Source organism: Trachymyrmex cornetzi, unplaced genomic scaffold (assembly GCF_001594075.2).
Source record: "Trachymyrmex cornetzi isolate Tcor2-1 unplaced genomic scaffold, Tcor1.1 scaffold57, whole genome shotgun sequence".
In the NCBI taxonomy this organism is placed as follows: Eukaryota; Metazoa; Arthropoda; class Insecta; order Hymenoptera; family Formicidae; genus Trachymyrmex; species Trachymyrmex cornetzi.
This window is the reverse complement of record NW_017299882.1, coordinates 576,304-604,202: the sequence shown is the minus strand read 5'-3', so window position 1 is coordinate 604,202 and position 27,899 is coordinate 576,304. Positions and strand designations below refer to the sequence as shown.

Below are 27,899 nucleotides of genomic sequence, written 5' to 3'. Positions count from 1 at the left end.
GACCTATCGTGTGTACTAAGGGTTAAAACGTGATATATATCTTTTCCTAAATTGAAAAATTGTCAAATAAGCATTATTGTGCAAATAATAAGTTAAATCTTTTTGTGCAAAAAAAATAATTAATTATATGAGAGCTTTTCAAATATTTAATTTGCATAAATGTAAATATTTATGTATACGATCTCTCAAATATAAAAAGAAAATATTTTTGCTGCATCTAAATTTTGAAAGATTTATCTTAAATTTGAAGATTTTTTATTTTATCTCACAATCAGTGACAAATAGATAAAAATAAATATTAAATATTTGAGATAAATTTAATCTCAACAAATAAATTTGTATATTCTTTTATAACTTTATAATATAATATGATTATACATAATTAACGTACAAAAAGAACACATTTTGTCAAAGATATGAAATTATCAAATTCAATTTTGAGATGGTAACACTATCTTTTGAGAAACAAAGAAGTTAAACTGAAGTAAGAAGAAATGCTATGTTGATACGGCAGAATCCTGTAAGAATACATAGTACGCGGATTTTGATATCTTCTCTCTATAATAATGACATTAAAAAATAAAAATATAAAATTAAAGAAATATCAATAATAAAATAAAAATATAATAATTAAAAAAATATAAAAACATTATACGGAGATTAATAAAAATTAATTTTGAAAATGAGATGATCACGTCGATAAAATATTTTTATCTGACAAAAAATGGAAAGCCCTTTTCATAAATTTTTCATAATTCTGTAATAGATTACAAAATATTCTATAACAGGATCTGCATTTTAAACGAATAATTATCGTTTCTTAATAATTTATTAATTACTTGCTACTATTTTTATTACTAAAGAATATAAATTTTTTCTCTACTTACTGCGTCACGCTTATCTAATTACCCCGATCAGTCTACGATGTAAAGAAGCTGGTAATCAATGCGAGTTCACCTCATTTTCTCTCTCACGAGCCACAATTTTCTTTGAATGAACGGTATCTTGTCACTTTCCTCGCATCCAATTCACTACCGCAAGTTCTCTATACCTGCCTAATCGACCGATCGGCTAGATATCCACCCTCGTCAATTTCTCCCCCGTCCAACTCCCGCTTGCCATAGCGTTTCTGGCTTTTCCAGGACAAAAACGGACGGTACGGTACGACCGGAATGCATTTATCGAACGGTGGGAAAGAATCCTTATCACGTTATTCAAATATCCTTCTCGCGCACGTTCGATCACGTATATCAAATATCCTCCCCGTATCTCTCGCCTGGTACACTCCACGTTACTCCTCGCGCAGAATTTCGAATAAAAGGCACAACGGGGTCTTGGCACAGGTGTGAGGTAATCCCCAAGACGCTTCCTATATTTCCACGAATACTTGCTGTATTCCAAAACCCGCTCATTCTCTTTCCCTTTCTCCTTGTATTCCCTTCGGTTACTCGCCCGTAAATTATCGGGCGACGCGATATCGTCTACTACGCCCTCTCACAACCCTTATCTCGCGTCCTCGCTCGCGGGGGTAGTTCTCGGGAGGGAATAAACAACGAAACTGGAGTTAGAGTTTATTAGCCGCAACAGCCAGTCATACGAGTCATGATAATGTAACGTGATATCGGCGTAATTAGCTTTCCTACCATAACTGTAACTAGGGTTCGCGCGTGATATCGCGGTACTTGTCGCAAGTAAAATCTAACGGCCAAACATGATATTGCGTGTATACTATATATATGTGTATATATATAACTATAATTATATACATATATAATGCCGTGTTGTATAATACATTGTAGAAAATAAAGTATCATATAATAATTATTACGTTGGGACAAAAAGAATGAGTTTCTTGTCGATGCGAAGATAGTCATGGCACGTTTATTCTCGCGCGAGGACTTTATTTATACAGTTGTCTTTCGCTTCGAATGACTCATTTGGAATAGTCAAAAGCAAACTGAGAAATTTCGCCTTAACGAACAGCGCGTATCGCTGGTGCCCGTTCGAACAAGAGATTGGATCGACACGCTCGGCCCACCATGAAATGCAAAACCGAGGATTGACGGCGTGCTGCAGCTGAAAAAAGTGACCATCAGCAAAATCGTCAAAAATATTTATTTGAAAAATTCGAAACAATTTGTGCGGCGTTCCACAATGACTTTATAAAAGAATTGAAAATCTACGAAATGGAAATTGGCAAACAATCACTTCATCATTCAGGATAATATTGATGTTGATAACATCAACTAATCTCGCACGGCATGGGCAATTTCTCCTTCAGAGTGCTCTCAAGAAGTTTAATTGAAATTTATTCATCGCGCGGTTTTCTCTTCGCTGATAATGGCGAGAGTTTCATATTGACAATAATTTCTTGTTTCACGCAAAATTTTAAATAAGTTTAGACAGGCTATTTTCACCTTAATTAATAAATTTTAAAAGGACAAAGTGTTTGACTTGTAATTTACTTATTTAATTGCAAAGTGCACTTGTAATTTACTTATTTAACTCTAAGAAGCTGAAAGACTTAATTGCATTAAGCTATATTTGGTATCCACCACGGTAAAAATATTTCTGATAACAGATTTTAACTGTAGGTGACATCTCATTTTATAGAAACTTTTATATAAATATACTCTTATATTAATATTATTAAACTCTTGTATTAACTTCGAAATATATTATTTAATCCAATCCTTATCACGTAAAAAAAGAATATCAAAGATATTATGATGAGTCATAGTGATAAGTTCAATCGATATCTCGCTGTCAGAAAATAAAACAGTTCTTACGAAAAGGTGATGCAGGTTGAACTTTTATTTAACTGAACTTTTCCTTCCTCTTGGAAAAGACGAAGAAGCGCGGATGTGCGCGTACCGTTATGTGCATTCCAACGGTACGGGCACGTGAAATTGATCTTCAAATTGGCCATTAGAGAAGTCTTCTGGCCGCATCGCGAAGATTGCGCAATGCGTCCTCGTAATTGAGAAAGGAAAAAGGATAAACGCTGATCTCTCGCGAGGGTTCAACCATGTCAACATTACTTTTATTTCGACCATCCCGTATCTACAGTAGAAACGTAATGCGTTTTGATAATGTCAAAAAAGTGAATAAATTACATCCATATGGATCTTATTTTTCCTACATTCTTGAATTTTCCGACGTTCTTCGAGAATTGAGAAAATCTTTTCATTAAATATATATAACTGATATATTTCAATTTTTAAATACTTTAACAGTAGATATTTATTTTTACTATATTAATATAATAATATTGTTTTGGTTTGTATAAGTTTAATTGTGTGTGCGTTTTCTTATACAAATAACAAAATATTTACACATGTAATTCAAAATTAAAATAATTAATAAATATTTATTTATATGATATCTTTCACGTCGCAATTTGTAATATCTTTTTCTTCTTCCGCATCTTTTATTGAAAACAATGAAATTTCACGTCCTTCTCTCGAGAATTTGTTCTCGTAACTAGTTAGAGGTATATCTATATAGTCAAGTTAAGAATAAGAAGGTCGAGAATTTTCTCAAATGCGTGTACATGTGTCATGCGTTTGCGAGTGTATTTTCCCAGCGGCTAAATGTCAATGTCAGAGCGGTATCTTCGTGTTGTCCTTTCAAATAGTGTCCCGCGGGGCTGGAACCCGAAGTGTCTAGCAGACACAAAAATTGCGCAATGCTAAGCACCTGAGCGTGCTCTTCCGCTTTACGAGCTGCGGGACACGCGACAAAGTCTCCGCTCGGTTCCTCAGTGATGTGCGGGCGGTAGTCGTGAATAATGCTCCGTATCCTGCGAGCAGACGAAGACGACGAATCAACTAGTGTACCTCGAGCGTCTTTTTCGGGATAACGTTTGGTTGAAGAATTCCGAATCTCGCAGGATGCAAACGTACATACATAAGTATTTTAGACGTTTCGCACTTAAATGGACGAGCGTTACTTTGCGATTGTGCTCAACTTCGGAAATTGATGGAATTAAGATGCACGTTAGAAAGACGATGTTCAACCTGGATACTACAGAGGATAGTTTTTATCCTATATTAAGTTATATAGGATATTAAGTTATAGGATAAACTTAATATCCTATATTAAGTTATAGGATAAAGTTTTCATTAAGTTCGAGAAAGTACGTACTTTTGCAAATTTTCAGTTCGCCTCTTTTCTTTGCGAGGATTCAAAGCGCAACATAATTGTGAAGAGCGTTTAATATTTAGAATTAAATTTGGTAAATTAAATTATGTGGAAAATTTTTGTAAAATTTTTATCTTTACGAAAAATGAATTACGCGATTAAATTTTTATTAAGAATTTTCACTGAAAAATTAACGTCGACAATTTTGAGAAAAAGCGGGTAAAACGTTGTAACTTTTGTGACGCTTTGTATACTGTTAAAACAGCATGTTTTTACTCAAATAATAATTATCAAAATAATCACCATATTGAAGAATTAATTAAAAGTCCAAAACGTCAAAGAAACTCTCGAAAGCGCGTTTGCACGTCGTTTCCCTTTAGGCACTGTCCCGGGAAATTAATCGGAGCATACGTTGCGGTCAGAATTTTTAACTATCCGCGCAAACCACCAATACGCGGTTGCCGATAATCGATTAAGGGCGATTTATCTGAATCAACGGACGTACCTATTATTAAACAAACTAGAAACTAGTTCCAATCCCAGTGTTAATTTCGCAAGGACATTAAAAAAAAATCGTGGTTGAGCAAAATTTAGTGAGTGACATATACGTGGTCACATTAATCTGTTGAGAGAATCGTAAAACTTTTCCATCCATGTACATAATAATTTTGTCATATTATATGTGAATTCAATAATTGATGAAGTATTCTGCGTGTTCTCTCAATATAAAATCCCGTTGTGCGTTAAATTATGATATATTAAAGATTTATCGTATTTATTTATGTTTCCGTAAAAAATATTTTTGATATTTTTATTATATAATAAATACATATATATATAATTATATATTTTTACGTATATTTATTACGTAATAAATAAATATTTTCTTATAAAAGAAATTAATTACTCTTTGACATATGTAATAAATAATAAAATGTTACATAATATATAAGTTTATTTTATAATTTAGAAGCATTTAATGAAAGCTTGTTTCATAGCGTTGGTATATCATTTAAAGCTAATTATAATAAACACTGTAATTTTCAAGCTGACTGTGTATTATCGATTATGAGAATTAACGTACCATGTTATTAAAGGCAACAATCTTAATTATCAACTTTCCCTAATCAGCTGCTTTTCATCCTTAATTCGCCTCTTGTGCGAGAGCAACAAGACAACGGAGACGTAATTGCCACGATTGTTCTCTCCAAACATTTCAGAAGACTCATTTAACGGTTTACATAATTCGCATGATGAATTTATTCCGCACGTGCCGAACGGTATACGATGTTAAACGAATTCACGTCCGATGTGCTAACAGTACTCGTTAATTATATCTCATAATAATTCGTGCGTCTCATACACGACACACATCGCGCTGAATCTATTTCACAGTCCATCATTTCTATATAATGTCTCTGATTTCGCATGCATCCCTGATCCATACAATCCTCGAAATTATTTATCTTCGTTATAACTTGCAAGGCTTGACCCCAATTTGACAGCACTTTTAAATTAAAAAAGAAGAGAGAAAAGTTTTTTCACGCTGAAAGAATGATTTTTGCCGAAAAGAGATCGCAGCCTCCCTCCCCCCTCTCTCTCTCTCTCTCTCTCTCGCCCTCTTTCTTTCATTGAGGTCTCCTCCACCTTAGTCCTGGATTATCGCACGATAGATTACGCAGCTAGCTTGATTCATCAAAGTATCGAAAGTCTGGACTTTCTCAGAAAAGTTACTTCCCTCGTTAGCCACCGTCGACGAGTGCAGACAGCCGGGACACGAAGCTTATTCTTTCTCTTCCTCTTCGTCTTCTATCCTTTGGTCTTCGTTGCTTATTTCTATCTCGTCTGTTCACGGTGAGCTAAACGTGTCCGTTAGAAACATCGTTTCATCTTATTTCTTTCTCGTTTTCAACTCATCGCCGACGTGTGTCAACCGGCGCGACTTTTTTCATCTCCTTTTTCTCCCATCCGTTTTCTTTTCTATATCCTTAGCAGCTTTCTCTTCTTCTTCTTCTTCTTCTTCTTCCCCCTCATCCTATATTCCCAGATCAAATGGAAACTCGAGGACGATCAGTGAACTCAAACAAAGTTGCGATCGGAAAGTAGAATCGATCGATCGTGGGATTCCGATGGGAAATTATCGTCAGGAAATTGGTAGAATTGAGACGATGCCGCGATGGAAGAATAGAGTTAAATCTGGGATACTACCATGGGGGTGCTACCGAAAGAAGCGTCAGAAACGTATCGCTTGAACGAATCTGATCACTTTAAACCCTGATTATGAATGCCCTGAGGATTCCTGTGAAAACGAATCGCTTCTAAATTCGTCGAACGTTCGATTACGTAAGACCATATGCAGTATATACACGTCTAAAACGTAAATCACTTTCTCTCGGATTTGATCCCGTTAGACCGGAAATTAATCATCACGTGACGATCATGCTCGCTCATGCGACTCCGAGCTCTTTCCCGCGACAGTATCGTTCGCTTTTCCTCGTAATCCCATTTTCTCTTTCATCAACGGTGGCACTTCCTCTAATGGCGTCCCAAAGAAAAGATTCTCGATTTTTGTGATAAACTGCGTTAAATATAAATTACACGACAAGACATTTTATTCTGTGAATCCATATAGCTTTATGAAACTGCCAAGCTTCAAATCAATCTAGCAAATCGAGGACGATATTTATTATTCAATAAGCAAACACAGCTCTTGGATTAGAATGATCGACAAATTGTTAGTTTGAAAGAAAATAATATTAATTTTTATGAAAAAAATGTAAAATATGAGATAAAACTTTTCGATGAAATTTATTTTTTCCATAAAAATAACACAAGCGGCAATAAAAGTTTTTAAAACGTCAAAACAAATCTTGAAAAGAAAATTGGGACATTTTTTCGATTACCACATTCGCTAGAACAATTTTAGAATTCAATTGGATACATTTAAAATTAATTTGATTTGAGGAAATTTCTGCCTTTAAATGATGTTCCTATAAATCAAAATTTATATTAGCTCTGATTTCTTTACTAAATACAATAATACTAAATATATAATATGAAGTTTTTCTTTCGTTCTTTTTGGTTAAGGTTCGATTTGGTGCGCGACGTTCTGCTTTCTAATAACTGATAGCGATTTTTCCGTCGTATTGTTTTAGGGATGTTCGCGCGCGATCGCTGACGAATCTAACGCCGATAAGAAAGCTATGACTGACGTCTTCATTGTTCGGTTTAAAATCCGCTGCGGACAATGAGAGGTTATTCGTAGCCGAAGCAACGAGCAGAACAATACTTGTCGGCACAAATATTGCTCGTGCACCGCCGCTACTTTACGTTGGTTTCTTACAATGAAGTTCAGCAAACCTGAATGCATTATAATCTTTACTTAACTATAAAGTTCAAATGGAGTCATAAAAAACGTATAAAAAATGAACTGTAAATGCAGAATAAATTATTTTTGGCGTATATTAAAAAAGCAAACAGACATCACACAATTAAATTATTTGATAAAGTATAAAAAGTTATTTGAAAATAAATTTTATTTTATTCTATTACTTATATATTATATCCTTATTTTATTCATATTTAAATTTTCAAAAGCTATAAACAAGTAATGTTATTTAGCTAAATTTATTTCAGTTGAATTAATTAAATCTAGTTTTTTTTATTGAATTGTATTTGAATTTTATTTTTAAAAATCGATTATATCATTAATTTAGAATCAATTTTAAATTTTCTAGAATTCTGCATGAAAGATATAAAATTATATTATTATATAGATATAATATATAATCTTGGTCACACATAAGTATAATGCACCCTTAATTTATTGCACTTTTTGGAAAAGGCGGTAATAAAAGTAAAAGAAAGATTAAAATTGTTTCAAAATAAATATTACTTTTTAATAAAACTATTTTTAATTTATTTTTTGTTAACTATAGAACATTAATATAATTAAATTAAATTAAATTAAAATTAAATTATTAAGTTAATTTATGCTTTATATTTACAGCTAAGACTGTATTAACACACAAACATTTAATAAAAAATTATAAAATATATCGTATATCTCCTTTTATACGTAACACACAAAAATGTGTGACTTTCATGTGAAATTCGTGAAATTGTTTTATTTTATTGCGCACATCATATGTCACTCTATTTCTAGATTTGCGAGCTTCGTATTTGTACACGATCCAATAATTGCTCCATGTTGATTGGACGTTTTGTAATTTCGAATGCACAACCTTCGGAAGAACAAATCGAAACGACGTGACGAAATTACAACGTTAAAATTCGTTCGCCTGTTTCGTTCGAACGTTTGCTCTTACACGAGTACTCTCTATGTCTGATTAATAATCGCGCTGCATACGAATATTGTTGAATTATTGATTTTATTATTAAGCGATATCTCTATCTCTGTTTTTCTCTCGTCTATAGCTACAATAACGAATCATTTGATCCGAACAAAATATTGCTCCGTAATGTACGAAGAATCACAACGGAACGTCACTCATTGCAATCTACTTTAATTAAGATAATGCATTTTTGCAATTTTAAAGATTCGGCGTTAAATAATATATAAAGTAATATAAAGTTAAATATTACAATGCAAGTGGCAAAAGCGAAATTACAGCATCCTTGTGAATAAACTTTTGGACAAGTTACTACAAAGTAAATTATGTGATTTACACATCAAGTGATGATTACATCAAAGTGAACCGTGAATTTTAATTAAATTGCGCGCGCGCGCGCTCGCTTGATGCGAAACTTGCGTATTCGCGCAAGAATATGCGACGGTTCGGAAGATGGTGCATGTCGGAGACTTGATTGCTATCATGGAAGAGTGTGACTTTGACAGAGACGACACCATAGATACGGACTCCTTGGAGTTCGAGGTAAACATGGCATACATAGTTTTATGGATTATGAACATCGCAATCTACCTGTGAAATAATAATCTAATAATAATCTGTCTATCCAATTAGCAGACAATGTTTTTAAAATATATTTTTAATATAAAAATATATTTTTAATTAAATAAATATTAAAAATACATTAAAAATAAACATTATCTACTGATTGGGTAATAGCGATCACGCTTTCTCTGCCAAAAATAAATTTGGCTTACTTGCGAAACGAAATCGTATGATGTAATAAAATTGTCTTAATGATGTGTTACATATTTCTTAATTAAGTTATATCAAAAATTTCTTTTAATAAAAATCGGGAAGGTACTTTTCAAATACTTTTATTTATTGGTATTAACGTATGTTTGTAGCATTATTTATTTTATTAATTTTTATTATTTGTATCGTATTATATATTATAATATTAACATATCACATTCTCTTTCGCGTTTTTACAGGCTACGCAGTCGTCGACATGCCCCAAAAAATTGGACTTGAGCAAGGCAGGCCTTTCAAGGGTTCCCGACAGCACGATTGCTTTTCCAGCAATAGAGGAGCTCGCATTAGGATGCAACCAGTTCACTAACGTTGATAACAATCTGAAGCTTCTGCACAGGTATACTTTCTTCTGCATCTACATTAAATCGCTTCAATATGGAATAATACAAAAACTTTCTTCTATTCATTTTCCATCACTTTTGATTTTCTCTGATTATTGTACGATAAAAACAAAAGCTAAGCAGTATAGCCTTTGATTTCAATAAAATTAACGAGAAAAAGACGATAAACAAAGAAACAGAGAAATTAAATTAATTCTTGCGAAATATCAAGTAATTGGAACGCGGATAGATTAACCCCTTCTCCGACAAGAGAAAAGAAAAGCGTGTAAGTGTCCGATAGCACAAACGCGGCGAAACTGCAAGTAAACTTTAATTGGTAGTTAATTCGTACGTAACTCTTCATTCCTTCCCGTGTAGGTTTCCCAAACTTCATGCTGTCAATTTGGAGAACAACAATCTCCTCAGAATCCCGAAGGAATTGCTGGAGCTGCCAGCGCTAACCTATCTTAATCTCTCGGATAACAAGATCGAGATAATTACGGTTGACATCTGCCGATTGATCAAGTACGTATATAATTTCATAATTTATTATTATTCATCTACCTGTTTATGATAAAAGTAGATTAGATTAATAATCCCCTTTTAAACAGAAGAGATCTTCTCGCCTGTTTATTCCTCACTATCAGAAGAGATTGATTTTTATCAGACACGCGTAGCAATTATCTCTGAAATCTTTTTATCAATGTTATATCACTTATTACCTACTTAAATAGACTTTAATTAAAGAACTGTGATAGATCGTGCTTTTCATCTCTTCAACTCTTTGTTTTATAATAAAAAGACATGCTCGATAATTGAACTTCTAGAAAATTCCAATTTTTTAAAATTATTAAAAAAAATTATTTTTTTTAATTATTTATTCTTTAGCGATCACTGCAACGGCATATCTATTTTATAAATCGATATAGCAGGTTGTATGCATTAATGTGTACGCGGCTAAATTTTCCCTCCATACTACTTGATTTATGCGCGTCAATCTAGGAATACAATTGATTACCAACACATTAATCATGCGGGCTATTGTCGATCAGCGCTGATAACAGGCTCGTGTGGAAAATCACGCGTGATAATAATCAAATAAATGCTGTTAGTTGTCTGATTTTCTGAAAAACGACGACGACGACTGTTGATGTCAGAAATCAAGGAACATATAATATCGATTACAGAAAATTATATAATATATTAAAATGATTTTTTTAGTCCTTTATTCCGAAATGAAGAGCTGCGTATTGAGAAGTTAAAACATTGTAAATAAGTTAAAATGATAAGAAAGCAAATTATACGAAAATTTTGCATTTCTTGATTTGATCAATAGTTTTTTATTTATAATTCATAATTTATTTTTAATTCTATAATAATTTTTAGTGAAAAGTTATATTACCTGCCAAAATATATAGATTTCTTTGGAATGAGTTCTAAATGTATCTATACGTATTAGTATATTATTTTTCCAATTTACCAAAGAAATCTTATTGTTATTTAAGCAAAAATAAAAACAATGAAACATAGTTATGATAAAAAAATAGTAATAAATAATTATATGACGGAATACAGTTTTCTTCTTCGTAATTGATCTTAAAATGTCATGATTCATATATTTTAAGATATTTTTAAGTTTGAGACATTATCATTAAGTTCGAGACATTATATAAAGATCACACGAAACGATAAGCTGCTTTTTATTACCGCGCAACTTTAGACAACGCAAAAAATCTGATCTTACGAGAAGGGGGAAGGGGGTGAACACAATTGAGACGGAGATTACGTAAAGTTTCTCGAAAACCGCTTTCCACCGACCGGAAATGAGGATGCCGGAGGGAGGAACTACGGGGTGTGAACACGACGACGTCGCTGCACGCGCGCACATACGCATGAAAGGTAAAAGTGCTCCTTGCATAGGTTCGCCATCGGTGAACTCATAAGTGAATTTACGAAATTTAGTCTTGACGATCGTCACATAGGTTACACCACCCTGTTTCTCTTCCACTAATTCTACGGTGATTATTTAGATAAATCTTTAATCGTCATTACAAGTGATTCTTAGTTAACATAGCTTTAACACATCTCTGACTCCTTTTTTAAAATCTAAACAAAAGATCTATACGATGTATATTAATAGATATATCTGATGTCTAAAACGATATTTTTTATCTAAATAAAATATTATTTTCCTAATACATTTAAGCCGTCAAGCATTTTTAAATTTATTTTTAAACAGAGAAACTACCATTTTCGAGCAAACAAATTAGAGAGAGAGAGAGAGAGAGAGAGAGAGAGAGAGAGAGAGCAAATTGCGTCTAATTTTTCATATTTTTATATTTAATTAAATCCAGATTTGCTTTCTAAATTATAATTGTAAAAAATATTTCCATTTTGGAATGTAATAATTTTATACGTGTTAATTTATTTTTAAATACTCCAAGTTCTGCGTGAAAATTTTAATTAATATAATAATACTATCAGAAATTACGAAGACGAATATTATATAAAATTTGATTCTTGTTTTTCTCGAAACGGGTCTTCACGCGCCGATGCTTTCGATTATGAATCACAGAGGCGTAACGTAATATTTCTGGAAACTTACGTTCATTTACGAGGACCTCCCGAGATCTAATTGCTCGGGATGAAGCACTCACCAAGTCCAACATAAGTTTCATAGACATTCACCTTTTCTTGGCTCGCGTGCGCCGGTTTCCACCTGAGTCTCGCCGTCTCGCGCCACTGCCTCAACGTACGACTCTTGGTGTTGCCTAACCCCGTTCTGCCGCAGGAAGAGACGGCACTTTAAGGCAATTTTGCATGATTCACTTTCGACGATCACGTCAAACGAAGCGCCCAAAACGAAGGAAAACCGAATCTGAATTTAAAATTATACGACTCGCGCGATAACACGGATGCTTCCGTCGTTCTAGCTATAGTTGACCCAGATATGAGAACAAAGGATTTCCAAAGATAAAATATCTTACATCGAGGATCATAGAGATTTAAATCTTTATAGGTTTCTGGTGTAATTAAATTCGCTTTTCAAATTTAAACACATTCGGTGATAACGCAGTTCACTCGATCTTTTGTATTAAAATCATTATTCATATCGTAATAATGATATTATCTTTTGAACAATTTAAATGTCCAAAATAATTCTGTTTAATTAAACGTACTAAATATTTCTGAAATTACCTATATTGTGTCACAGCAAATAATATTTGGATATACAATGCGGGTAGAGGGATCTTTGACGAAGATGCGTATGTGTGGTATGTATCGTATGTGTATTATGCTTCAAACAGCATAATTTGGCGACATTATTCACGTGGAATCAAGGTATCATATGTAACAAGGATTTCACCGGCTTGCAAGCCATCGCTGGTGCATGTCCGGTCTAAGCCACGGCGCATTATCGCTCGGTCCCGCTTCGTACACCGGCAGACAATTTCTGTTCTGTTACATCAGAGTGGTCAGCCAACCCATCCTCGGTTTTGCCTCCCTCTTCTTCCCTCGCCGCAAGACGGTATCCTCAAGAGGAATAAGTTCGCCTTTCAACCGACCTCTTTAGTCCTCGAAAGAGCCGCCGCGAGTGTGTATCTCCGGACGCGAAAATCGCGCCACGAAAAGCCGTGGAGATCATTTCCGAGTCGCCGCCGGAAATTCTGTGGTCGAAAAGATATGGCGAAACTTTTTGATCCATGACTGGGACAATCGCGATTGTCTCTATCCTTAAAGTTTGTACATGACCGTGAGATCAACGTTCAAAAATCGAATTTTTATTGTATTGTAAAAAATTGTCCAATCTGCGAAAATTTAGATCTCACTACGCAATATACATTTACGCGTCCAATGGTGAAAGTTCTTCGTGTGTGGTGTACGATTTGCAATTCGCAAAATTTGTCTCGTAAAGTGAGAATGTTGCTCACAGAAAGGGTGTACTGTTGTTTACGATGAACCAGGATATGCCAACACTTCGCAGCATTCGGAAAGAATGCAATATTGGGAAAAAAATCGTCGATACAAGGGATTTTTAACATTTGTAGAGTATAGCGTTACCCTTTTACATAACAACGTTTTTATTCGTTACAAACAACCCTACAACATAAAACATACAGCAATTAATATAATAAAATGAACATGACAGATATTTATGATTTTAATATTTAAATATGTTTCTTTATGCATGTACAATACATAATTAAAACAACAATAAAAGAATAGAATTCATAAAAATGAAATCTATGAAATACGCATAAAGTGTTCTTCAAACAACATTGTTTGATGATAACAATCGTATCTACCGTACTGAAGAAAGTACTTCGGTACTTGAACACTGTTCTGCTTTTAAACGAACGTGTGCGCAGCAACATCAAAAAGCAAGAAGTACCAAATCAGGTAAAGAGCGATAAGTCTGTTTTTTATTGCTGCACTCTGAACCGGTGCAATAAGTTGAAGTGAAACAAACATATATTGCGTGTACCTGTTCAGAAAGTACAGCAATAAAAAACGGATCTAATGAGTGCACGTTCTAAAATAAAGTGGTAACAGCTTCATACAGCAAGCTCTTTTAACAACGATAGTAAGATATTTATTTACGATCTGTTATAATCAAGGATTAAAAATTTTTTAATTTTTTTTGCGTCATATTTTTTTAACAATCTATAATTATTTTCTCTATGTGTGTAATTATTTCTGATATTATTTATTGGTAACGTATTTATAGAAATATTGAAAGTGTTTTGAAATCGTGAATATATTCGTGTTAGTTTTTTCGAAATATTTGTTCCTCCCGTTTTGTTTTCTCTTTCTTGTGTCACTAAAGATACGATGTTTTAAAATGTTGTTCTAAAACTTTTTTAATTAAAAATGAAGTTCTTGAATTTTTAATAGTTTATATAAAATAACGTAAAAATTATCTTAATATCTTCAAGGATTTTCTTTCAAGGTGTTTCTTAAGGAATCAATCATAAGCTAACAACAAAAGTTGCGGAAAAAATTTTAACGCACATTATACGTAACTGGTAACATCAGAATAAAAATTTCAAGTTTTTTGTCAAATTAGAAGCATTTATTGATAAGAATCGGTACTTATACTTTAATGGCAAAAATCGAAAGTCTGCCTGATGACACAGATATTTACTGCAACGAAGGTTTTCACTATAATTCGAAACTTTCTACTCAAGTGCACATCCTGTGGGCGGCTCGCGCTCGTTTAGGTTCACCGACTCGCGTGTCCGAAGCTTCGAGATACAATTCGCAGTAGTTAAAAACTGCACTGCTACTACATCCGCAAAAACTATAATTTACGAATGAACTCTTCCAGATACAGGTTCTTCCTCTATTAATTAATACTTTAAGAAGTGGCGAAAATTTAAAATAATGTTACAAACTTCTGTAAACAATAAACAAGATTCTCTAATTTTACATTATATTCAGTATAATGAAATCTTTATGTCTTTATATTTTTATCTTATTCAATAGTTTATATATATTTTTATACTAGATAGATTTATATAGTTATAGTATCAAAATATTATAACATTTTATACAATACCAAAAATTGAAATGTTTTAATTATACGAAAAAAACAAAGAACTAAATTTATTTAAATATGAAAAAAACATAATAAAGGTTATCCACAATGAAAGTATGATATAGTAAATTTTAAGCCACATAAGAAATTGACCAAACACAATCGAATGTAAGGAGAATAATCGATTATGATTTGTCATTTTCTTTCAACTTACTGCTTACTACGCAATATTACTCCCATTGTAGATAGACGATCTATAAATAAAATATATTAATTCAAAGTCAATTTAAACTCTTCGTTTCTTAAATGTTAATTAAGAATTGTGTTAATACATACTGCCAATATTTTTAAAGCTAGTTAATTTATTCTCCATGCAATCTTTGTTTATTAAATATAACATCTTTATCATCACGTTGCAGTTTGAAAGAACTGATCCTTGACCGCAATGGCATCAAGGACCTACCGGATGAAGTGACACGGCTGAGAAACCTGAGGAATATTTCCCTCGTCGGAAATTTACTCAATACCGTACCATCCTTTGTCAACATGCGAGCTCTCACTTTGACAGTAAGTTAAACTTTTATCATGAATAATATAATAAATAATAATAAATAATTTAGTGCTAAAAAATCCTTCAAATCTAAAATTGATAAGAATCATGTTTAAAAAATGAGAAATTAATAAGTTACTTAAATACAAAATTTATAATAAATATAATTCTATTTAGAACTTTATATAATACATAAAGAAATATGTAAAAATTTGGAAAAGACAATATGTATATAAAGATATATCGGATACAGAAAAAAAATTAGAAATACATTATAGGTGTCTGTAATGTTAGATTACGATGACAATGATAAAGTATGGAAACTACGACACTTCTGCAGTAATATTACATGTGTGAATCTTAAACGGCTTTTATTGATCCTCTTTGTTCGACCTTGACCCTTGTAGTTTGGCCTAACTATTCGCACGTGTCTGACACATTGACATTTTGTTACTGACTATACCTGTTATTGATTATACATGTTATGACAAAAATATGTTTTGCTTACAGTATTGTATATTCCACTGATTTTAAATAAAAATATCTTCAAAAATTTTTAATAAATCATTGTAACGTCGTTTAACTTTTTCTTATATGTATAAAAAAATTAATAATGTTATTACACAAAGAAATGTTCTCTCTGAAAAGTTCTGCGTAATGATTCATTTCTCTTAAACATAAGATTTTATTAAACAAGAATATATGTCATTTCATCACATTAAATTAACCTCATATATATGTAAGGATAGTTGAGAATTAGCACAATCATTTTGTTAATATTAACAACTAATTGTAAGATATTTATTAAATTGAAATGTTTGTGAAGTTTAATATTCTTAAGACTTATAAAAAATGAGTTCAATTCATAACTTTGGTTTCCCTTCGGTGCACGAATAAATCTCTTTCACTTTTCACTAAAGATTTCCCGTCAAAGAGAACAGTTTGACGAGTCCATAAATCTTTGAATATGACAATGGGTAAAAAGACAATTCAAATTTTTGAATTTTTTAAGAAAACAGTAATTTTCTTACGAAGAATTTTTGTTATAAACAAAGAAATTCCATTTTTTTATTTAAAAAAAGTATTTTGTAGATAATGATAAAAGTGATTTAATTTAAGATGTCTGAAAAAGTTTTTGTGTAATTTATAAACAAATATTTTTACACACATATACGTAAAAATATACAATGTATATCTGCATATACATGTCTGATTAATACACATATAGGAAAAATATTTGGTATATAAAAAATGATAATGATAAAAGTGATTTAATTTAAGATGTCTGAAAAAGTTTTTGTGTAATTTATAAACAAACATACAAATATTTTTACACACATATACGTAAAAATATACAATGTATACCTGCATATACATGTCTGATTAATACACATATAGGAAAAATATTTGGTATATAAAATTTATTATTTAAGTTCAAACAAAATACAGAGAAAGAATAAATACAATTTTTTAATTTTTTATTATCTAATTAAAATTGTAATTATTCAAAGATTATTTTTGTATATTTTGCTCAACTATATTCGTAATCTGATATGCAAAAATAAAACTTTAACTCTTAATTTTTAGCATTAAATGATGCTGTTATTATCCGTTCTAATAATGTAAATTATAACATTATTAGCTCATTTTCTAGATTTGTCAGAGTTTTTTTTTTAGTTCCACAATTCACAGTTAACTCTTAATCGAGATTCAAGATTCAAAATATTACTTCATCTTTTTCTTTAGAAAATAATTGGAAAGAGACGAGAATAAGGCCGCAGTCCGATTCACTCTCAAAATCATTTCATCCTTGTTGTTTAATTGTCAAATGTTAAAATAAGGACAAATAATGCTCATGAGTAATGAGCGGCGTTGTGAGAAACATGAATCGGATCGCAGTTTAAGTTGAATCTCGGTTAAGTTACCGTGAGCCATAAAACTAGACAAAACAACTTAATTTTGGATTAATTTATGACTCAGCTTTCGCTGAGTACGACAAAAAATTCTTATAGACTCATCAATTGTTCCCCTCCACGGAAATCTTTAGTAAAAGGCGAAAGATGTATGCGTGGTTTGAAGGGAAACCAGAGTAACGAAGGGGTGCTATAAAATTCCTTATATGGACAGGCGACCAAATTTTACTCACAAGAGACACTCCATCTTGAAGGCCCTCTCCTAGCCAGATTTGGAACTGACAGCGATCGATTTCCCTTAACCTTAGAGAACGATGTACTGAATTCGTCATACCTGACCTATCTTAGAGCGTTTTTCAGGAAGGATACAATGAATCATTATATCTTTGTTGTTTGTCAACATTAAATAAAGATGAAATTATTCAGGGATTGCTTACAACTTTTGTAAAATTGAACATATTAAAACAATCTTTTTTTAATTGAAATGCTAAACATTGAAGAATAAACGTTAAATAAGTGTATATATCTTTGTTGATAAGAAAGACATAATTAAAAAAGAAAATATAAATTTTGGAAAATCAGTTCTTTCAAAAGTTAGCTGTTGATAAAATTACAGTAAAAGACTTCTTAAACAATTAATGTACCAAAAATTAGAAACTTTCAATTTAAAGAAATAAATATGTCATATAATCAAATATTAAAAAAAATATGATTATCTGAAAAAATAAAGATAATAGGTGTACTATACCTATAAGCGTGTCATCTAGGATTAAATACGTATGTACTTTTAAAATAAATCCTCGACAATAAAAACAAATATTCTTGTTTAATAAAATTACAACAAAACAAACTTTTGAAATTTTACTGAGCGCATCATATCTTTATTAATTAATTATTAGCTTTTTTTATATAATGAAAATCTGGATTATTTAAATTCTATAAATTATTGCTCTCTAAAATTTTTCAAATTTTTTAGATATTTTATTTATTTGCATGATGATCCACAGGAAGTTCTGTCGAAGACAGATCACGGAAAGTCTTACAAGGATGAAAAAGCCAATCATAATAATTTACACAAAATCAATTTAAGAAACAATCAGCTGAAAGGAAATATAATTTTAGGAAATTACGGCGTAAGTTTATAACATCTACGAAAGTTTTATTTTATTTCAATTCTATATATTTGTTTTTTTCTAATTTATTAATTTACAAATAAAAATTCTTCGAAAAAAAAAACAAAATAAAGATAGTTAACTTCAAAAGCAACTTAATGTTTATTATCTTTTTTTTTTGTGAATAAAGAATCTGACGCATCTGGACGTGAGCGAAAATAGTATTGAAAAATTGGACATTAGTGCTCTGCAAGAATTGAGAAGTGTACGCTGTGGACGAAATAATTTAACGGAATTAACTCTTTGCGGCCGAAACCTAGTATCCCTCATTGCTGGTAATAATAGTGAGTATAGATTTTTTTTATATGCATTGTACAATAATATATGTACTTTTTATTGCGTAATTAATATATTGAGATAGAATTAAAAAACAAAAAATAAAGGAATAAAATTAGAATAAAAATAATCATTTTTACAGGATTGAAAAAACTAATCATCGAACCTGTGCCAATTAATTTGGAGCATTTGGATGTTTCCTAGTGAGTAAATGCAATATAAATTAATATACATATTAATATAAAATCTAAAAATGGTACAAAGTACTATTAAACCTCAACCTTATAAAAGTTATTAATCGATCTACAAAATTTGTTTAAATCTGTTTTGTATATTTCAATTTTTTTTACTATTTATATTTTTTATTCAAGTACTTTAGCTGTAGGCTAAAGAATACAAGGATATATAAAAATAATTTATGATAAATACGCTATTTTCTAGCAATTAAAAAATTTTTTTAGCAAGTTTAATATTATATTTAATGATATACTAGTAAATTTTGTAATGTATTTTTTGTTATTTAATTTATTTCTATTTTATGTGAAAAACTTGTATTTTTTTGGCTTTGCTCTCAGCAATAATTTAGATGCGTTGCCGGAATGGACAACTGAATTGCCAGCATTGCGCGTCCTTTTCGCATCGCACAACGCTCTCACGGCTCTCCCAGACAGGTTGTTGTCACAACCCTCGAGACTAGAAGTTCTCCATCTGCCTCACAACCGGCTACAAGCCCTACCACCACCCAGGAGACCATTGAATATCGTACATTTAACTCTGCAGGGCAACATGTTGACCACGTTGCCAACCAGTTTTTTCACGAATACCGAAAAGTGAGACACATCTCATAAATATAAAATTTAAATTTTATTGCTAAACATATCTATATATATATATATATATATACATATTTATGTTTCAAAATTGTGATAACAGAAACGAATAATAATAATAGTAGTAATACAGCATTTTAAAAACAATAATCACTTTATTAAATTTGAATACGCAGTTGCTCTTAACGCATATTTAACCGTCTGAAATACAATTATAACTTTTTTTTCGTAAATATTTTCCATTTGAGTTTAAAATCGAACTTCTTTCCAGAATGAAAGTTTTAAACCTTTCCAACAATCGACTCTCCGAACTTCCGTATCGCGAAGAGGTCGGAAAAATTCACCAGGGATCGCATACCTTGGAGAAATTATACGTCACAGCAAATTGTCTGACCGATACCGCTCTAGACGCTCTCGCAAAGTTTACGTCTTTGAGGATTCTTCACATTGCTTACAACACCTTGGATACGCTTCCAGAAAGGTGAGTCTATCCTTATTCTTTGTTAAAAATACGGAGAAGAACAATGATAATTTTATATCAGTTAATTATCAGATAATAATTAACGAACGCAAAATGTGAATATATTATAGATAATAAAAAAACATATCAGTAAGTTATAAAAATCAGTCGATCGAAAAGTACGATTCGAGCATTGATATAGATAAAGATATTTGAAATAATTTTATGTTTGTTATTAAAATTGATGTGCAATCCTGCAGTTGCATAGCTGCTTGGGGTGACCTGGAAGAATTGGTGTTGTCTGGAAACCGATTGCAGTACCTTCCGGACAACGTGGCAAATTTGCGACATTTGCGCGTGCTACGCGTGCATTCTAATCGGCTATTAACATGTCCCACCTTCAGTAGAACAGCGTCCTTGAAGGTGAGATTCTAGATACGAATATCAATGCATATCGAGCAATTTGCATAAACGAAACACAGCTCGCAATCCAAAATATTCTCCTTTTACTTAGACGGAATAAATATATATATGAAAATTATTTATTAATTCTCATTTCGTTATTTATTAAATATACATAGATTAATATATAATGTAAGCTTTATTAAATATACGTATAAAAGTAAAGAATATATATTGTACAATATGTATTTTATTATGGATGCATAAAAATAGAAAATCTAACAAAAATATGTAAAAACACATGCAATTTTAAAATTATTTTTTTCATTTTTCTATCTTTTCTGTGTGACATTGTGTTTTATTATATAAATAAATTATAAAAAATTATTTATCTATAAATAATTCAATTTATTACTGTTATATTAACATTTTTGTTTTGGTATATTTTTGTTACCATAGAATAATTTTGACATAGTAGTTCTGTTGTAACATATAAGTGTGATACATTTCATGAAATAACAATATATGAAGTGTGCTCATTTTTATAAAAAGCATAACGACGACGTAGAAATATATCTATAGAACGACATAAAAGTATTAATAATACATGTAGCTAGATAATAAAAATACAATAAAATAAAATATTTATTTCGTCCAGGTGCTAGATCTGGCACACAATCAATTAGACAGAGTAAATCTGGCTACACTAGTACCACCACAACTGCAATTTCTTGATATATCCTGCAATTCCCGACTACATGTGGATCCGCGACAATTTCAAGACTATAGATCCCAAAGGCCAATATCTTTGGTGGACGTATCTGGACAGAACAGACCCAGTTTACCATCTCATCCGCATCAACAAGAAATCGTCGCAGCGGAAAAGAATACCGAACAACCATGGCGATTGGGTTTTTCGGAGACTGCCGGTTCGCGCGAAAAGTAAGATTATTATTTACATTCTATTTATTTATTTCATTTATTATATTTCAATTCATTTATTCTCCCAAGGTTGATAAATTAAAAAGAAGAGATAGACAAAAAACATTACTCTCTTATTGCAAGAAATTTATTTTTACGAAAAAAATCTGCATATATTATTTGCATTCCGATGAACTTGGAAACTTCATGTTTGTACACAGGCTATACATTTCTCAAGTGCGAATACCATCTTTTTGCAACGTTGAAGGTCTATTTGGCATATTTGATGGTGGTTCCAATCAAGAAGCACCTAACGCTCTTCAAGAAATGATTCCTCGTCTCTTGCTGGAGGAACGAACGATCCGGGAAACGTCGAAGGAATACTTGAAATATACTCTGTTGTCGGCACACAGAGAGCTCAAGGAGAAGGGTCAAAAATACGGCGTAGACGCAACTCTGATCCATATAGTGAAATTGCCGTCGCAGCAGGGATATTCAAAATCCACGATCAAATATTCTCTTAAAGTGGCTTCCACCGGGGACGCCAAAGCTGTCCTCTGTAGAGCCGCGGGTCCTTTAACCTTTGCCAAGTCTAAAAAGACAGTTAAGAACCAACTTGGTAATGCTGCCATGTTCCCGTTAGTAGTGCCCGATCCGATATACGAGGAAGTGACGCTGGAAGATGACGATGAATTTGTTATAGTCGCTAATCGGAGATTATGGGAGGTTCTAAGCGTTCAAGAAGCCGTAAGGGAAGCTAGAGCTGAGGCCAGTTCTGTCCTGGCCGCTAAAAGACTTCAGGATCTGGCGCAAGCTTACGGCGCAGAGGATAATTTAAGCATCATTGTCGTCCGGTTGGCGGGACCAAGTCCAGGCGACATGGATCAACTCATGCGTGAACTCAGGCATGCCGTTGGTAAAAACAGAAGTCAAAGCGATAGTGTGTGTCCTTGTCCTTGTTGCGTGCCACCAGTGACGCACAAGCCACCGGCTGCCTGCTGTTGTCACGCTAACGAAGGCTATTATCTTAATGGCGTATTAAAAACTATTGTAGGCAGGTAAGGAAAACAGAATATTATTGTTATCAAAATTGATAAGAAGTAACTTAATCAATATCGTGAATTTGTACATCAAAACATGAAAGCAATATTAATGTCTTTAAACTATACCTATATCTGATAATCTAATTATATAATATATTTTATAAAAATTTATGATATTTTAAATAATTATATATTTTTTTAATTTAAAGAAACATATATATATTTTTTTATTATACAAAAATGTATTAAAAAATATTGATTAATATTCTAATAATATTGAAAATAAAATCCTAATTTTCAAAATTGTTATAATTATCTCTTTTGTCGAAAATGTCGAGAATTGTTCTTGTTACTTTTGTAAAAATTTATCCTACTATTTTTCTAACAAATAGAAACTAAGAATTTTATTTTTCATAAAAAATTTCAATATGTTACAAAATTTGGCATTTGCAGATCCAATAAAGTCCACGGTGGTTCCGGAAGGTACTTCAAGAATTCCAGATCAACGCAAGACAACGAAAGTCCTCCATACAGAGACGACCGCAGTTCGCCAAGTGGACAGTCTGATCAAGCCAGTGACAGCACTTTCAAATCTCGTCATCCATCAGGAAGGATGTGGTCTGGAAGTGCGGCTGCTAGGGCGACAAATAAAGCTCACCAGAGTGTTCTTATGCAGGAAAACGGCATGCGAAAAGTAAAGTCGAGTCTCTTTGTCGATATTCTTTCGTGAAAAATATTTTCACAAACGCACGCTGGCAAAAAAATGCTAAAAATTATAATCTTTTTACTGAGATAGTAAATACGGCAATAAAAAATTGATAACAGTTTAATTCTTTGCGTCCGATGTGTTCATAAAACGTACATATGATAAGTAACGTACGTAATACATAACAAGTGTGATCGTAAATAAGGAATATAGGCTGTGTTTCGATAGCTCCCAATACTGAAAATCTACAGAATAACAAAAAAGTTCACAAAACTTTATGTTTATTAAATCATTAGTAATATATTTTTAGAAAAATATAAATTCTGTAGTGTTAATAATTATATCTTATAAAATACCAAAAATAATAATTATCATTAACAATGGCTACCTTTAGTTTTGACAGAGTTGGCGTTTTAAAATTATTAATTATTAAAATACATACCAAGTATCAAACTGACGTAGTATCAAGCTTATTTGTCATCATTTTAACATAAAAATGACATCTTTCATATTATTTTGACTCTAAAATGACGATAAATAACGTTAGTTTGTTACTTAGCTAATAATTTTATAAACACAATTTTGTAGCCACTTTTTTGTTACTCCGTGTAGTTCACGTTATGTAAATTATAAATTTTTAGTACTGGCAATGTATATCGGAACACGATCATAAAGGTAAGATATAAAAAATACGGATCTTTATTATTTAAATTCTTTTTATTTTTCAGGTATCATCTTGCCTTCCTACGCAAGAGGATGCTATCTCGGAAAGATCCAGTGCTCTCAGTGAGGAGCAATTTCGTTGCTGGGAGTATATGCTTGAGCAGAACACTCAGCTATTATTCGATAAGGAGTTAGACACGTTGACGAAGGCGCCGTTACATCGCGGCCAGTCAAGGTCGACACCGCAACTGGGAAGCAATCTACCCTTCCTGTCGAAGAGGTTCGGCAGCGCTCGATCCTTCAACCCTTCATTATCACGACCACCGATAGTCCGTTTCGGCAGCGGACGAAGATTGCTGAATGGCGGACCAAATGCTGCCTATTTCGGCAGCCTGCAAAGGTTGATGCCGTACAATCTCGAATACGACTTCGCCGTTATCCAAGAAAGAAACGGCATGGATTCGTTGGAGCAAGACGCCACGAGAATGCAACAGTATTGGGGAGTTGCCACTACAGAATTGTAAATGAGAATCTAATGCAAAGATACCTACTAATTAAGTATAAGATAGAAGTGCAAAAAAGCAAAAAGTCTATAATACATTTAACAATGAACGAGCTTAATCGAAATTAGAGAAACGTTACGTTAATGTGATAACGTTTATGTAAATCCTATCCTGAAAAAATTGCCTTTATGTTTTAAGAATTCATATTTTGTAGAAAGCACATGCAGCATTTCATTATCATTGTCATCGTTTTAGATTGCGGAATATTAGAACGCGGAAATTCATTATGCTAAGTTGTTTATATCGCGATAAATTAATTTGCACTTACTTATGAACAATCCAACGTAACCAAAGTGATTTATCTTAAAAGGCTTGACAGCACAAAGTAATTATACCTTTGTACTCTAATTATCATTTGCTAATGAAGTAATTAACCGAATACAATGTGACGGAGCGAAGAGTTAATCGGCAACAAACGCGCACAATCGCAGTAATAATATCGATCGTGTTGATAACAATGGCACGGCCAAGATAAGCTATGGAGTTCTTCGAACCTCGTAGAAGGAAAGACGACGGGATTTGTACCGTCACTTCGGTAATTCGCTCGTTTATTGCAGCTGATACGCGTACAATAAAGGGACCGCGGAAACCACTGTGTAGCCTTTACGCTACACAAAGCTCGCCTTATTTCTTTATAACGGTAGACACGCGGAAGATGTATATCTACTTTATTGCGGAACGACTTTACGGCACTGAATCACTGAATTACTCCGCAGAAAATGGGCCAAATAATAGAGATCGAAGAAAATCCGTTTCTGGTCTTAGAAATCGGAGACTGATTTAAATATTTAAAAAATTCTTTTTTTTTATCGAGATTTATCGTATATTCTTTTATTGGATCGTCCATATACTTTTTTTTCCAAATATCAACTCGTTATTACGATTTGAAATCCTCCGAAACGAGCTCTCTTCACTTTTTTTTTTATTCAATTAAGGAATACAAAATGCTGCCAAATTTAACATTAATTGCGAAAATTAATTATAATCCAAATTCGCATTTCTATTTATTTTTTTAATGTGTTTTCCTTTGTATACATTTTATGTTACCTTGCAAATCTCAGTTGTTTCCCAATCAACACATAAAAATATTTTTTAAATATTTATTAAATATTTTTACGTTAAATAAATATTTAAAAAACGTTTTAAAAACATTGTGTGCTGATTAGGTTGTTGCTCTGTATTTTTATGTTTAGCATGTTTAGATATCGTTGTGCTTCATATTTTTTTCCTTATAAAGTTTAGATTATTTAGAAATGTTTTTGTATATAATTATTACGTAATAAGTATAATTTAATATATCTAATATTATGACATACTTCTGCGATAAACTATTGACAATGTCAAGAAACACGTAATACTTCTGACGCAATCGATGCGATCTCGTGTTTTCTATTACATATAACGTATCGATATTAGGCTTATAATGTACAGGGTGTCTCTAATGAATCACATCATTATAATTCTATGTGAAATATTAATCGTGTTACATTAATCAAAATATTGAATTGTTATTTTATAAAAATAAGAGTTACTACAGTCACATATATATAAAGAATTGTAACAGGATATTTAAATCAACACTCTTACAATTCTTTATTTCAATCTTTATTACAATTCTTTAGATCTGCTCCAAACCTATCATTTTACTGTAATATTTATTAACTTAAATTCTTTCGATGATCAGTAAGACACACTTAAGTTTGTAGTAACTTCTATTTGAACAAAATAATGGAGTTGAGCAGAGACACCGTATATTTATAAGAAAGATTAAGTCGTGTATTACATGTGCGGTCGAAGAGCATGCTTCTGAAATGAATTCATATGTCTTCAGTCCTATAAATATATTTGCGTCATTTAAACATATTTCATTCTTACCCTTCGGAATTATGCTCTTCGATGAGAAAAAAGAATCATGAAGAAAATATTTTTTATAAATGTGAAGAGATACTTTTTTATTTTTTGATGTAATATAAAATATGCCGGAAGAAAGTATGTTCCAATAACAGACTTATATTTGTCTGAAATGTGAAAATTCTTCAATCGTATAGTAGGTTGAGTGCATTTAGGAAAAACAGTTTAAAAGAAAGGTTATATTCTACTAGAGTCATCGTATTATGATGTAAAAACAGAAATTTTCAAAAAATTTCAAAATATTTAATATTCGCGATGTAAACTCCATTAAAATGTAAACTCCGTTCTAAAAAAATACAAGTATATAGTGAATCATTTCGAATATATGAAAAAAATGTTGTCGGTACACACTTTCTCCGGGACGTCGTGTAGCAAAACTGTACCTGAGTCTGGACCAAATAAATCATGGCATGCAGCGACCTATTGTTGTCAGAGCAAATAAACTATACATTGCAAATGGTGGTGCATCCAAAATTTAACGAAAACGTTCGGTATTTTTGTACATTTGTAATTTTTCGTCAGAAATTTCAAATATGTATAAAATTTCTTGAATATTTAAAATTGATACATATATATTTTGAAGACGGAATATCGATCTTGTGACTTATTTATCTGCTTATTAAGTCTCTTGCGTAATTTATCTTGTCAATCGCAAACAAAAGTAATCAAAAGCATCGTACACAATTTTTTCTTTTCTTTTTTGCTTCCTGTTTTTTATTTTTTTTTCTCTTTTTTGTCAAGTTTTAAAGGATAAATTTCGAGAAAAATTGCACAAAAGGTTAAAATAAATTATTATATGTTACAATATGAGAAAATTCTGCAACAGAATTGCATGAATCCGTCACTAATTCTAAAACACGCCATTATTTATTACATTCTAATTTGACTTCCTGTCAAACACGATATCACATAATCGCTTCCTTCCGTGACTCGATTGCAACAGATGAATTCAACAGACAGCAATATTCGAGACATGTAGCATTCAGTTACGTGCTGTCCATCGATTAAATTCTTGGCCTTGGGCGGCATTATTTTATCTGTAGCATGCTATTATGCCGATATCATTTTGAATTTTTTTGTTCAAGTCACGAAAAGAAGCTAGACGGTAGAAGGTTTATAGAGAGAATGAGACTTTTTACTTTTATACAAATTACTGTAAAAATTGTATAAACGATAAGAGAGAAAGAGAGAAAGAGGAGGTGATGAAAGAGAGAGATCAAGTAATCTTAATGGATATAAAGTTTGCTTTTTTCTAAAAGTTTCAAACAAAGCTTAATTAGAATAATATTTAAGGTAAGAGA

The 27,899-nt window shown here is 31.9% G+C and overlaps 1 protein-coding gene across 5 annotated transcripts in view; it reads left to right on the top strand.

Moving 5' to 3' along the window:
- The window catches only part of Phlpp (PH domain leucine-rich repeat protein phosphatase), a 44,835-nt gene extending 19,332 nt beyond the window's left edge, over window positions 1-25,503 (top strand). For 2 of the 5 annotated variants that reach the window (XM_018515069.1, XM_018515068.1), the window contains exons 3-15: window positions 9,509-9,666; window positions 10,028-10,174; window positions 15,608-15,755; window positions 18,659-18,784; window positions 18,954-19,107; window positions 19,242-19,302; window positions 19,675-19,929; window positions 20,201-20,410; window positions 20,650-20,812; window positions 21,450-21,733; window positions 21,934-22,770; window positions 23,209-23,449; window positions 24,190-25,503. In XM_018515069.1, coding sequence (XP_018370571.1) covers window positions 9,509-9,666; window positions 10,028-10,174; window positions 15,608-15,755; window positions 18,659-18,784; window positions 18,954-19,107; window positions 19,242-19,302; window positions 19,675-19,929; window positions 20,201-20,410; window positions 20,650-20,812; window positions 21,450-21,733; window positions 21,934-22,770; window positions 23,209-23,449; window positions 24,190-24,648 — 3,243 coding nt within the window. In that variant the 3' untranslated portion in view covers window positions 24,649-25,503. Of the gene's footprint in view, window positions 1-8,948; window positions 9,039-9,508; window positions 9,667-10,027; window positions 10,175-13,983; window positions 14,051-15,607; window positions 15,756-18,658; window positions 18,785-18,953; window positions 19,108-19,241; window positions 19,303-19,674; window positions 19,930-20,200; window positions 20,411-20,649; window positions 20,813-21,449; window positions 21,734-21,933; window positions 22,771-23,208; window positions 23,450-24,189 lie in introns of those variants that run through there. The other 3 variants (XM_018515072.1, XM_018515073.1, XM_018515074.1) reach the window with 3 other exon arrangements.
- Window positions 25,504-27,899: the final 2,396 nt, after the last annotated feature.